Source organism: Jaculus jaculus, chromosome 10, assembly GCF_020740685.1.
Source record: "Jaculus jaculus isolate mJacJac1 chromosome 10, mJacJac1.mat.Y.cur, whole genome shotgun sequence".
NCBI lineage: Eukaryota > Metazoa > Chordata > Mammalia > Rodentia > Dipodidae > Jaculus > Jaculus jaculus.
Window position 1 is genome coordinate 62,525,761 of NC_059111.1, and position 14,391 is coordinate 62,540,151.

Here is a 14,391-nt window from a genome sequence, read left to right on the forward strand (position 1 = left end):
GCTACTCTTATTGATCTCATTTTCTTGTGTCTCCTAGTTGACATTTTTGTACAGGCATTATATTGTCTTAATTAAGTCCTACAGAATCTTTGGCATTCTTAAAATGATATTAAAGATGAGCATTGTAGCTAGGCGTGGTGGTTCACACCTTTAATTCTAACACTAGGGATCCAGGGTAGGAGGATCGCTGTGAGTTTGAGGCCAACCTGAGGCTACATAGTGAATTCCAGGTTAGCCTGAGCTAGAGTGAGACCCTTCCTCACCACCCTCCCCCCAAAACAAAGATGAATGTTATCTTTTTCATTAATTGAAGTATAAAAGCTGTTTAAGGGTTTGATTTTTTTAACTTATTGAGAATTCACCTACAGCATAATTCACGTAATTTCATAGATGTTTGAAGCACATGAAGAAAACACAGTAGGGTTAATGGCATAGTTTAATCTTTCCTCTGTTTTGCTCTCATTTGGCCTTGGAAAGCAGAGCCAGCTGCATTGCTTACTTACTAAGCACCTGCCTTGTGCCATTCTCACTAGTAGATGTGGTATCTCACTAGTGTAGCTGACAAGGCCCTTGCGCCTCATGGTCAAAGCAGTACAAACATAAACTGTGTACATTAACATTATTGATAGAGTTGAAGAGTAGATATCCTTCCATAATTCCATAGCTTTCCAAGGAACATGTGTGTGCTTTCAAATATGCAGATGTCAGGGTCCAGCTACTTCTTTGTCTTAGGTGACACAGAGGAGGTCAGTGGTGCAGGAAGATCTCTGTTTTCCATAGCTTCAGTTCATTAAAACTTTTTCCTAGCAAATACATTGCTGTCCTAAAATCACATCTTGTTCCCATAAAGAGGGTATATTTATTTATTTATACTTTATTCCAGTTTGTTAAATCATATGATATTCATCTCATTAACATTCCTGATGTCCATTGATTGAGTTTCTGTTGAGTCCATTTTGTTATTCTATCTTTTATACTAATTTCATAACCTGGTGAGTGAGTATGGCCATAGCATTGCAACAAACAATTGTGGTAGAAGTTATTAGAAAGATCCTTCCTTTATTTGATGACATATTCTTGTAGGTCTCTAAAAAAGTAGCAGATTTAATCCTTGAAAAACAGCCTGCTTATGTAAAGGTAAGATAATCTTTGCTATTTTTTCGTGTGGTGTGTGTATGTTTATGTTTACATGTATGACACACGTGTGGAGCTCAGAGATTGATATTGGGTGTGTTTTTCAATTACTGTGCACTTTATTTACTGAGGCAGGGTCTTTTACCTGAACCTAGACCTTACCTATTAAGCTAGTCTATCTAGCCAGCTTGCCCCAGGCATCCTCTGTTTCAGCCCCCCAGGCTCTGGGATCACAGGCAGAGTGTCACATCCTCCTGGTATCTACATGCATGCATGCTAGGGTGCTCATGTTTTGTGGGGAAGACTTTGCTGACTGAGTTCTGTCACTAGCCCTTGTCTGTAGCTGTATAGCAATAAGTTACTCTGTGGGTGTATGTGTCTGTCTATATTTGTTATTTGGAGCATTATACCAAATAATGTACAATTCTGAAGTTATATCCTTACTATACAAGCTTAGAACCAACGAAAATTGCTTTCATGAACTTTGTAACAGATATATAGAGCAACACTGTAACAATCTGGCTCAATGTTAATATAAAATATTGCTTTAAAATATGATAAAATTTAGGCCTGGGGAGTTGGCTCCTCGGGTAAGAGAACTCTAGGACTCGAGTAGATAAAGAAAAGGTAAAACGTCCTTGGATAGTAAATATGATAATTTAACAAATATGGTAAACTTGGAATAGAGCCTACAAATCTTTAGCTGAATTAGCTTTTTATCAGTAAAAGGAACCCTTCAGAATCCATAGAAACATCTCCTAGTGTTTAGAACAAGGTATTCATCATCAAGGCATCCAAGCAAACAGAAATCATATTTGTCATATCCTTATTACTCTATGAAAGCTTGGTGGGTAGAAACAAATAAATGGATGTATTATTGGTATCTATGTATTCCTGCCTGAAACAGATTTCCAAATAAGCAATACCAACTAAATGTTTTGTCATCTGTCATTGTCAAAGCCAGTCGGAACTAGTTATTTTAAATAACTTTTCATAAAATATACTAACATTTTAAGTTTAAATATTTTTGTTGGTATTTTCTATTCCAAACAGGTTTTTCTTTGAAAGCCACTAGAACTTTTGTTATAATGTCATGAGTAAGAAGGAAAAGTTAATGCTTCAGTCAATAACCCATGCCTATTTTTCCCACAGGAACTTGAAAGAGTTACATCTTTACAGACAGGTCTTCAGTTAGCTGCTGTTATCTGTACAAATGGAAGGAGGTATTGCTTTCAGTAATGTTTTGTTCTTTAACTTGGAGAATTTTTCAAGAATGTTTTGTTCCTTAACTTGGAAATATTTCAAGAGGAACTGTGGAGTCTATCATTGATACTTGCTTTCCAAAAAAACTATTGCTGCAATTTTTAAAATATCTTTTAGTAAGCAAATATATAATACAAAAGTACACTAATATGGCATGTGGGAAATCGCCGAATAATCTGTTTTCAGATTAAAAAATTGATTAGACTAATGCTTCCTACTATTTGTAATGAAGAACCAGTGTTTTTTCTTTCTTGCTTGCTTTTTGCAGGCTTTTATAAGTATGATAGATATGAATTACCAGGATAACACAGTAAAAGAAGTAACAGAAACTTGTGATAAAGTGTTAGTGCTTTTAAAAATTAGGCTTACAAACAAAAATGACCTGTCTGCATTAGCGTTGCTTCGTGATGCCTGCTGCCAGGGCTGTCCTTAGTTCATCACAGAGCCCTAGTAGCTGGTGGGTTGGCATCTGTCTGCTAGGTGTGAGCAAAACTGGGTTAGACCAAGCCATTGACCAGTTGGTCCAGTAGTTATCATAATCCCCATTTTTAACACTAGCCTCAGTCCTTCTCTTATTGTTCGATTGTTCTGTATGGACAGGATTCTTGCAATGTTAGAAAGTTTTGGCCTATTGTTTGCTTTTACAGATACTTAAATATTGCAAAGGAAGGCTTTACTCAAGCTAGTTTAGGCCTCCTTGCAAATCAGAGGAAACGTCAATTGCTGATTGGACTTCTGAAATCTCTGAGAACTATAAAAACACTGGTACGTATATGTTATTTTTTAAAACATTTAGGTGTTAGGTTGATACAGATTTTACCTTTGATTTTTTTTTTCTTTTTTTTTTCTTTTTTTTAGCAAAGAACAGATGTGCGCCTAAGTGAAATGCTTGAGGTAAGCTAACTGCTTAGGAGTTTGTTGATATTCAGTCCATATTATATGTAATTATATGTAATATGCATATAAATATTATAGTAGAAAATTCAGGTTGGTATTTTTCTCAAATTGATAATACAAAGAGCATTTTTTTTAACAAGTAAGGGTATTTGAGCCTCTTTTTTGTTGACACATAGTTTGCTTAGGAAACACCTATTTATTTGGGAAAATAGTTACTTAATGGAAATACTGAAGTGACAACTTCATACTTTCACATTGCATCCAAATAGGAATCAAAATATATTTTTCATTTAACATGTACTAATGATTAATGTGTGATATTTTCATTATATTTAGTATCTCATATATCAGTTAGTTTTCTTAGTGAGCCATCTGTTTCTCTTTGTTTTTTTTTTTTTTTTTTTTTTTTTTGTCATAATGAGGTTCTCCAGAGCACAGTGAGATATTAACTAGTATGGGGACCATATACTTGATCTCCTGAGAGGACATACTTTGTCATTGTCTCAGCATCCCTATTGTTGGCTTTGCATCTGTTGAATTTAAGTGGAAATATAGGGAATTATTTTTGTGGTTTTTCTGTATAATCATTGTGTTACTTCTAAACTATTACTACTAAACTAGCATAGATCTGTATGACATACTTATTTGACATTACTGTGTAGGCTATAGAAATGTTCTTAAGTTATTGTGCTAGCTTCCTGTAGCTGTGACAAAATGCCTGAGAAAACCCGTGAAAAGCAAGACAGATTTCTTTCCACTGAAGGGGGTGTCAGAGGTTTCATCCTGGTGACTTGGCTTTGTTGTTTCTGGGCTGCGGTGAGGGAGTATATCGTGACATAAGAACTAGCAGATGGAAGAAAGCTAGTCACTTTATGGTGGCAAGCACCTTAACTGCTGAGCCATCTCTTCTGCCAGTTTTTAAAATATTTATTTATTTGAGAGAGACAGAGATAGAGGTTGAGAGAGATAGAACAAGAGAGTTTGGGCACACTGGGGCTGTAGCTACTGCAAACAAATTCCAGTGCATGCACCATTTTGTTCATCTTGCATTATATGGGTTCTGGAGAATCAAACCCAGGCTGTCAAGCTTTGCAAGGAAGCACCTTTAACTGCTGAGCCATCTCTCCAGACCCTAAATATATTTTCTTTTTCATTTTTAATGTCTTTTTTTTTTTTTTTTTTTTTTGAGGTAGGGTTTTGCTCTAGTTTAGGCTGACCTGTAATTCACTATGTAGTCTTAAGGTAGCCTCAAACTCATGGCAGTCCTCCTACCTCTGCCTCCCAAGTGCTGGGATTAAAGGCATGCACCACCTCTCCTGGCTCCAATATCTTCTTTTTTTAAAAAAATATTTATTTATTTAATTATTAGAGAGAGAGAGAGAGAGAGAGAGAGAGAGAGAGAGAGAGAGAGAGAGGGAGGGAGGAGAGGCAGACAGAGGCCACTGCAAATGAACTCTAGATGCATGTGCCCCCCTGGTGTATCTGGCTCTCATAGGTCCTGGGGAATTTAACTGGGGCCCTGAGGCTTCACAGGCAAATGCCTTAACCACTAAGCCATTTCTCGGATCCTTGTTTTTTATTTATTATTTATTTATTTATTGTCTTTTTGAGGTAGGGTCTCACTGTAGCCCAGGCCGACCTGGAATTCAGTAGGTAGTCTCAGGGTGGCTTTGAACTCATGGTGATCCTCCTACCTCTGCCTCTCATGTGCTGGGATTAAAGGCACCAGCATGCCCGGCCTTCTTGTTTTTTAATGTATCATTATGATTCTGATTTTGTTTGAGGAGTAAAATAGTTTTAATTTTTAATTTATTTAGTAGAATGAGAGAGAGAGAGAGAGAGAGAGAGAGGGATGAGAATGAATAGGCATGCCAGGCCCTCTAGCCACTGCAAATGAACTCCAGATATATGTGCCACCATGTGCATCTGGCTTAACGTGGGTTCTGGGGAGTCAAACCTGGGATCCTTAGCTTTGCAGGCAAGCACTTTATCTGCTAAGCCATTTCTCTAGCCTAAGAGAAATGAAATTTTTTTGATGCTGCTGCAACTTTCGTAGAATATGGTCAAAGATGCATTTTCTTTTTTTTTTAAATATTTTTTTTAAATATTTTTTTGTTCATTTTTTATTTATTTATTTGAGAGTGACAGACACAGAGAGAAAGACAGATAGAGGGAGAGAGAGAGAATGGGTGCGCCAAAAGATGCATTTTCACTAAGAGCATTAAAGCTGTGATTCTAGTCTAATGGTTTCTCTTGGCTTCAGGAGGAAGACTATCCAGGAGCCATTCAGCTGTGCCTGGAATGTCAGAAAGCTGCCAGTACGTTCAAACATTACAGCTGTATAAGGTAAGGCCCGTTTTGTGGTTAACGTGGTGTGTGTGTTTGTGTGTTTGTATGTTAATGAACACTAGAGGTTAGTATAAAGGGCTGTATTATCATTTAACATTCATATTCATAAATGGGTAGTAAAATCAACAATTGCTCTTTTTTTGTTTTGTTTTGGTTTTTTGGATGTAGGGTCTTGCTCTAGCCCAGGCTGACCTAGAATTCACTGTGTAGTCTCAGGGTGACCTCCAGTTCCTCCTACCTCTGCTTCCAGAGTACTGGGTTTAAAGGCATGCATCACCACCCCTAGTAGTTCTTGAGGCATAAACAAATCAAATGATTTTTCATCCTGCCTTTTCTTGTCATCCCATTGACAATCTTTTTTCATAATCTTTCCAATCAGAGTGGTACTGCTTTTAGCAGCATTTGATACGAATAAATCTGTTCACATTTCCCTTGCATCTTTTGAGAATTTTTCCCCCTAAGTCCGCCCATCATTGAAATATTGAGAGTATTACTATAGCTTGTTTTTAAGATCCAGATGGTTCAGGTGTTTGGCTCATTATGATAAATCTTTGGGAAAATTCAAGTATAATTTCAGTTTATATCATAACCATCTTTGTGACAGTTAAAATGATTGTATTTTTTAAATGTTACTTTTATTTATTTATTAGAGAGAGGGAGAGAGGCAGATAGAAAGAGAATGGGCACAGCAGGGCCTTCAGCTGCTACAAATGAACTCCAGATACTGTGGCACAGTGTGTATATGACTTATGTGGGTTCTGGGAAATTGAACCTGGGTCCTCTGGCTTTGCAGGCAAGTGCCTTAACCGCTAAGCCATCTCTCCAGCCCAGCCCATAATTGCATTTTAATGTCATATCTTTTGCTTAAAGTATACAAATATACAATGTACAGTATATAAATGGATGCTATACTTTTGTTATATTGTTGTATGTTTTGAGAGCAAAAGGAGCCTTTCTCAGCTTTGGGTAGACTTAGTTTGGGGGTTAGAGCGCAAACACTCTATGGTTACCAAAACTCCCCAGTGGCCCTCTGGGTCTTATGGAAAGGTGAAGAAAGACAACAGAAGGGCACGCAAAGCAGGGTTTGCAGACGAGGTTTCTTAGAAACAGAAAAAAGCTCCCGAGGTGCATGTGCTTGAAATGTTGCTGGCCAGCCCACTGCAGTGCATCAGCTTTTATGGGTTTGGAATGAGTCCAAGTGATGACTCATTGTTGAACAGGTACAGATGCCATAAGTCTGCTTAAACACACCCAAGGGGCTTTGCCTGGTGAAGATGTAAGATGGCATTGTGCAGGCTCCAGAGAAGACTGCCAAAACTCTGAGGAAGTTGAGAGGAATCAAGAAGTAGGGAGAACAATGGGCAGCCCCCCAGACTTGTAAGGGAGTTGGGGATGAGTAAGTGGGGAGGTCAGTGAGCAAAGACCAGTGGTCTGCATGCATCCCAATTAGGCAGGAACCACCATCTTGAAGAGTAGGAAAATTTTTAGTTTCACCCCTGGAATGGAATTGCCATATAGTTGCATTGGTTTAGACCATCAAGGCTGATTGATGTTTATCTCTCCTTGAGGGCCTGTGACTCTGACTAAACTGCCTACAGTGCGAGCTTCCTGGCTTCTTATCTCTATCACTGTTAACTTCTCACTTTACTTGATTGTCTGGGTTTGCTTTTTGGATTATGTTACTTGTGAAAGTGCTAGGGAAGTTTTCATCCACAGCTTCCATCAGTTTTCCAAAGCCATCCTAAGTAAACAGTGTCTAAGTAAACAATGGCTTAAGCAAACCCAGCTTCAAATTAAAGCCATGACTGTACCAGAATGCAGCCCCTTCCTCTCTGATGTAGAGAATGGCAGTCAGCATCACCCATTAATGTTATAGGTGTCAGATGCTGGTAGAGCAAAGCATTACTTCAGGTTCAAATGATTTTTGTTTTAATATGTTCTCTTAATGCAATCTTTCTGAGTATAGGCTAAGGACTATTTTCTTCCCATTTTATATACATATATTTATTATATTTTTCATTCTTAGGGTCATGTATCTTGAAATAACACATTATTTAACTGATTAGGGTGTGTGTGTGTGTGTGTGTGTGTGTATGTGTGTGTGTATACATACATATGTACAGGCACACATATATATTTGTGTTATCTATCTATACATAAACAATATAATAGGATATATGTAAATTATAGATATATGTTTGCGAAAAGAGAGAGACTATCAATGAGAATGATGAAATGGGTATATGAGGGCCTCTAGCCACTGCAAACCAACTCCAGATACATGCTTCACTTTGTGCATTTGGCTTTATGTGGGTACTGGGGAATTGAACCCAGGCCATCAGCTTTGCAAGCAAGTACCTTTAATCACTAGGCCATCTCTCTAATCCCAGGTTTGTCTATTTTGAAAGTGATTAAAAACTTGAAATTTTAATTTCTATTTAAAATTAAAAGAAAAATAAATTAGCTCTTGTATGTTGAATATACTTGGAAACTTGCCTTCCTCTCCCCCTTGCTAATGTCTTTTCTTCCCTCGTTTCTCCCCTTTCCCCCTCATTTGTGGCATTGCCCTGGAATTAAGGAAACTGACTCCTAGATTTGTTTACCCAAGAGTGTGCCAGCTCAGAGCTTAAAACAAGAAACACTAACTTTTGGAATCATTTAAATCAAGAGTGAACCTGTTGCCTCTGTTGTGGCCACTGCTCCAATGTTCCTATGGCTTCTGCTTTTACTAATGGGCGCTCATTGGTGCTTTTATTGATCAGCAATCTGTGAACAAAGAATCACTGATACATGAACAAGGGACTATGACTCCAAATAATTCTTCTAGAATTTGTTAAAGGAAGAGACGTAGGGGTATGACCAGTGGACTCTGCTGATCCGAACTCAATTATTTCCAAATACAACCGCACTAAGCCCACCTGTTGTTTCAGCATTTTTTGCACAATTCTTTTGTTTTGAAAAAAAAAATATTTTTACTTACTTGCAGGCAGACAGAGAGAGAGAGAGAGAGAGAGAGAGAGAGAGAGAGTCGGTGTGGGGGGGAAGACAGCACATTTGCTACTGCAAATGAACTCCAAATGCATGCGCCCTGTTGTGCATCTGGCTTTATGTGGGTACTAGGGAATTGAGTCCAAGTCATCAGGCTTTGCAGGCAAGTTATCTTTTAACCACCCAACCATCTCTCTAGAGAACCTATTTCTTTACTTTTAACATCCCATTGCTTTTTTTGTAGTATGGTCAGCATATTTCACGTACATATACGTTGTTCTGGGTCAGGTGTGCAACCACCCATGGAAGAAAAAGGAGGGTGAAGAGCATGGTAAAGAGTTCAGTCAGCATCTCTTAACATCCCTTGTGTCAAGGTTGGTCATTGTGCTGTTCAGGACAAAGGTAAACTAAGGCAGAGGAAGCCTGGTCACACTGCTCTGAGCAGGTAGATTTCATGATTGCAAGATTAACTTCAGGTCAAGTTATAAGGCAGGAACTTCGCACAGAAAGCATCACACAGCAGTGTTCTCAGAAAAGTTACTTGTAAGGTCTGTAAGAAATATTTCCATAGTTCTTCCCCATAATTCATTTCTGTATTTCATTCTCACAGTTTGTCATCATAGTCTATTCCCATACTGTTTCTTTACTTCTTCCTTCTTTTTTCTTATGGCGTTTGGGACTTAGTCCAGGGCCTTGCACATGTACTTGAGAATTTAAGTCCTGAAGCTCATTTTATTGTGCTATATTTGTTACAGTAGTAATATGATTATTGGGTGAAATAGTTCAGGAAGTTATTTAATTTCTGAGTGTTGCTATTAAGTACTTTCTCTCAAAATTGGCTGGCATAATAATGAGACATGCAGTATTAATTCTTGGTGTTATTACAGAGAACATTATCGAGAAGGGCTTGTGTTGAAGTAAATACAAATAGAATTAGGCATGAGAGAAAATGCACTTGAGCTTACAGGGAAAGCACTGGGATCTAACTTTCTTCATGAGTCTCCTTTGGAGTTTTCTCAGAAGGACCTGAGGGCTGGGCAAGAGACTTCTTAGTAAGACTAAGATAGAAGGAGTTGTGGATGGGAAGTTTGTGCACCATGAATAAAATCTTTGTTTCAGATGTGCTGAGCAAAATGAGGACCAAAAAACCATATCTTTCTGCTGGATTTATAGCAATACAGAAGTAATAGCCAATCTTTTGGGAACAGATTTAATGGGAGTTGGCTGATGTATATATGTAAAATAAGAAAATTTTGTGAAGAGGAGAGATAGGAAATTATGAAGGAGAAACTTGAATATTTGTAATATTTGAAAATGGAGAAAAATGAGAGGTGTGAGATAAGATAGAGAATATAATCTACCAAGGCTTTGCAAAGGTTGATTTTGTAAAGGCCATGGTTGAGCAGATCATGTGGGACTACTGAGGGCTGACTCTTATTCTAAAAGCAAAAAATGAGGAAACCACATAGTTGCTTCTGCGAAAGGAAACATGGGCTGTATATGTGCTAAATTCACAAACTTGTCATTCCAACTCATATGATGATGCACCTACGGGTTGCAAAACGAAAGAAAACCTCTTCTGCATCATGTGCCCTTGTTGAATGGGCTGTGTTGCAGCATCATGAATAAACAGTAACACCAATTTTGGTCACTTTGATAACTGATAGAGCACATCTGTACATTATTTGAAAATTCTCAGGTTGATTGACAGAATCATATAGTTTAAATTTACTGGGAATAAAAATCAGACCGTGTTCATGTTAAAGTGTGTGTGAATGAAAGATTTAATTTCTTTTTTCACTTGAAATTTATTTAAATTGATTTCAACAAAAGTTACTCTGCAAAGTCATAACTACTTTATTACTTTTTATTTCATTTAAAAAAAACTACTTGAAGGAATCTGGGAGCATTGTGTATTATGTGCTAATGAATTTTTTGCTGTCTAACTTGTTTGTTGAGTACTATTTAAACGTATTTATCTTTCAATTATATTTCTTTGTTTTTATAAAATATGATCTTGGCAGTTTGAAAATTATAGATCATACACTGAAGCCAGTCAGTAAATGATCATAGCTTTTGGCTGTAAACACCACTGCTGAGGACTTTTCTTCTCTGTTTATTTAATTCCTTTCACAGAAGATCTGCTTTTTCTTTCATTTCTTTCTTTCTCTAGGCTCAGGACAGGGACCTCCAGGAGCTATGTCCTGAGTAATGTTTGCATGTCTTGTTGTGTTGTGTCATGTTGTATCCTGTCCTCTCCTCTCCTCTCCATTCCCCTTCCCTCCCCCTCCCTTCTCTTCCCTTTCCCTTTCCTCCCCTCTTCTCCTCTTCTTTGTCCTCTCCTCTCTCCTCTTCTTTCTCCTCTTCTCTCTCCTCTCCTCTTCTCCTTTCCTCTCCACTTTATTCCCCTCTCTCCTTCTCCTCCTTTTCCCTTCTTTCTCTTCCCCTTGTCTCATTCCCTCCCCTTTCTTCTTTTCTTTTTTCTTTCTTTCTTTTTTTTTTTTTAGTACTTTTTACTTATTCATAAGAAGAAGAGAAAAAGAGAGGGAGATAATGGGCATACCAGGGCCTCTTGCCACTGCAAGCGAACTCCAAATACATGTGCTCTTTGTGCTTCTGGTTTTATATGGGCACTGGGGAATCGATCCCAAGCTGTCAGGCCTTGTAAGCTAGCGCCTTTAACCACTGAGTAATCTCTCCTGCCCCTTCTTTTCCTTTTTTATCTATTCTCAGGTAGCCCTGACTAGCCTCAAACTCAGTATGCAGCCAAGGCTGGTCTTGAACTCATGATCATCCTATCTCTACTTCCTAAGTGCTGGGATTAAGTATGTACCAACATGTCCAGTTTGTGTGGTGCTGGGGTTCAAATTCATGGTTTTGTGCATGCAAAGTAGGCATTCTATAAACTGAACTCCCTCCTTTTTATTTTCACTGTAGTTGTCTAATACCTCAACTGTGTATACTCCTTCAAGCAAAATACAGTAAAAATAGCATTTGGTATACTTCATTTAATTCTCTACCTTCCAACTTTTTTTCAGGAAACTTTTTTTTTTTTTTTGGCTTAGGGATGTTTTACACACACACACACACACACACACCCCATATTACAAGTATAAGTCTTCTCTACTGTTTTAATTGTGTATTTACAAAATCCTAACCTAATAGAATTAAAATACTGTATCCTGATTATATAAATATTATCTGAAGAACTAGTTATAATGAGTAGACTTATAAAGCAAAAAGAAACTTTATTCTATAAATGAAAATTAGGCTGTAGTAGCATATGCTTAATTTCTTTTGAACATAGTCACTTTCATTTTAGTTTCTACTCAGCTTCTATCATTTTTGTATGATATCCCACTTTTTTTTTTATTAGTGATGTATATAGTGTGTATACAGCCATGTTGGTACCATCGTTACCCTCCTCCATGTCTTCCCCCCCTCTGTAGGGGCCCTCCTCATTGGGGAATGTGGATTGTGCATTGTGGGGTTAGCTATCAGTTATGGGTAAGAGACAATGTCATTGTGCATAATGTCCCAACATGTGGCTCTGACAGTCTTTCTGCCCCCTCTTCCACAAATTTCACTGGGCTATGATGGGTTTGTTTTAGGTCTATTTCAGTGATGAGGTCTTAGGAGCCTCTGTGTCTCTGGATCTCTGGTTTGGTAGGAGTTGAGTGATCTCTGTGTCTATCTCCTTCACCCTTGTGGTGGTACCAGGTTCACCAAGAAAGCAACACTCATGCTAATTTACCCAGTTAGTCATGGTCTCAGTGGGAGTCCTGGTGAGGTGTTATGGCTGATTCTTTCCTCAGGATCTATGTCCTTCTGAAAAAGAAGCAAATTCTCTAACAGAGAGTGAAGTCAGCACCAGATAAATTGGATAACCATTCTTATTTTAGAGATAATTTAATAGGTGTAGGCCCTCTTGTAGCCCATGATTGTTGGGAAGCTTGATAATGGAGAATGGACTCATTTTTTTGGATATGGTTGTGACTTGTTTCCCAGCTCTAGCTATGGGTTCTGTTCCACTGAGTGGGTCAGTTAGCCAAATCAAGAGCAGTTGGTTACCCAGCATGGCTGTGTGCCACTGTTGCACTTGTATGAGCGTCACGGCAGGTTGTTTGCTGTTGAGTAGCTTACACCATGAGTTGCTTGGACAGATGTTGGTCATTTTCCCTCAGTCACTCATGTAGTACCTTCTGGCACTAGATGAGCTAACTGGGAACTGACTCTTTTCCAGATTCCAGCTGGGTCACTCCATGTTCTATACCAACAGCATATGGTATCTTTGGCAGTAGGGTCTTACCACTAACTTTTGGTGGGTCATCAAGTACTCTGACAGAAATCTGTCTTCTTTTGGGAAAACTTGTAGATCTCTCTAATCAACAGCTCAGTGTGGATGTTAACCATATGCTGGTACCTGGAGTTATAGGCCAGAGCTAAAGAAAAGAAGGAAGAAAAAGATAGATAAGTAATATAAAAGAGATAGAGATGAGAGGGGAGAGAGAAAGAGAGAGAGAGAGGGAGAGAAAGGAGAGAAAGAGAGAGACAGAAAGAGAGATGGAGGGGAGAAAAGAGGGAGAGAGAGAGAGAGAGAGAGAGAGAGAAACAGGAGACTAAGGTTACTCTTCATCTTACCCTCTCCAGGGCCCTGTGATTCAGGTGTTCCCTCTAAGGACCTGATGAAGGTTAAACCATTAAGTCTGCTTTTAGAATGTAGAATTTTATGCTACCATTGCCATTTGGGTCCAGTTTTGTGTCCCCCACAGCCACCCTTACCCTCCCCTACTGCCCCATCCTCCTGATTGGTTCTCAAGATGCTTATTAGGTATGTCAGCATCTTGGGCAGATGAGTGGGACCATGTGACAGTGATCTTTCTGTGATTGGGTGTGCATTCACTGAGAATGATTTGTTCCAGGTTTAACCATTTTTCTTCAAATTTCATTGTGTCATTTTTCCTTACTGCTGTGTAGAATTCCATAGAGCAGATATACCACATCTTGGTTATCCATTTGTCTAATGATAGACATCTGGGTTGATTCCTGCTCTTAGCTATTAGGAATTGAGCAGCTATAAACATGGTTGAGCCAATCTCTCTGAACTGAGGTGTGGAGCTTTTAGGGTACATGCCCAGTAAGTGAATAACTGGGTCAACCTTTCTAGGAGTCTCCATATTGCTTTCAAAAGTGGTTGTACCATCTTACATTCCCACCAGCTGTGGATGAGGGTTCCTATTTCTCCACATCCTCATGAGCATTTGTTTTCATTTGAATTTTTAATGTTTGCTATCCTTACTGGGGTAAGGTGGAATCCCATAGTTGTGTTAATTTGTATTTTCCTGATGATTAAATCAGGGATGATGAACATTTTCTGAAGTGTGTGTTTGCTATTTGTATTTCTACCTCTGAGAACTGCCTGTCCAGTCCTTTGCCCCATTTTGTGAGTGGGTTGTTTGACTTTTATTTTATTTTATTTTATTTTATTTTTTGAGGTAAGGTTTCACTGGAATTCGCTATGTAATCTCATGGTGGCCTTGGACTCATGGCTATCCACGTACCTCTGCCTCCCAAGGATTAAAAATGTGTACCATCATGCCTAACATTGTTTGACTTTTTATTGTTTAGACTATTGAGCTCTTTGTAGATTCTAGAAATTAGGCATTAGTCATTTTTATAGCCAGCAAAAATTTTCACCCATTCTGTGGGTAAACTATTGGCTCTGCTTCTTTTATGTTTGTCTCTGAAGAAACTTTTCAG

General features: G+C 38.4%; 1 protein-coding gene across 1 annotated transcript in view; it reads left to right on the forward strand.

Annotated features, from left to right (window-relative positions):
* Vps50 (VPS50 subunit of EARP/GARPII complex) overlaps positions 1-14,391 on the forward strand; it is a 159,690-nt gene that overhangs the window by 32,277 nt on the left and 113,022 nt on the right. The window contains exons 5-9 of the mRNA XM_004656224.3: positions 1,084-1,137; positions 2,287-2,357; positions 3,045-3,162; positions 3,256-3,291; positions 5,558-5,640. Of these exons, the coding sequence (XP_004656281.1) occupies positions 1,084-1,137; positions 2,287-2,357; positions 3,045-3,162; positions 3,256-3,291; positions 5,558-5,640 (362 nt within the window). The remainder of the gene's footprint in view (positions 1-1,083; positions 1,138-2,286; positions 2,358-3,044; positions 3,163-3,255; positions 3,292-5,557; positions 5,641-14,391) is intronic.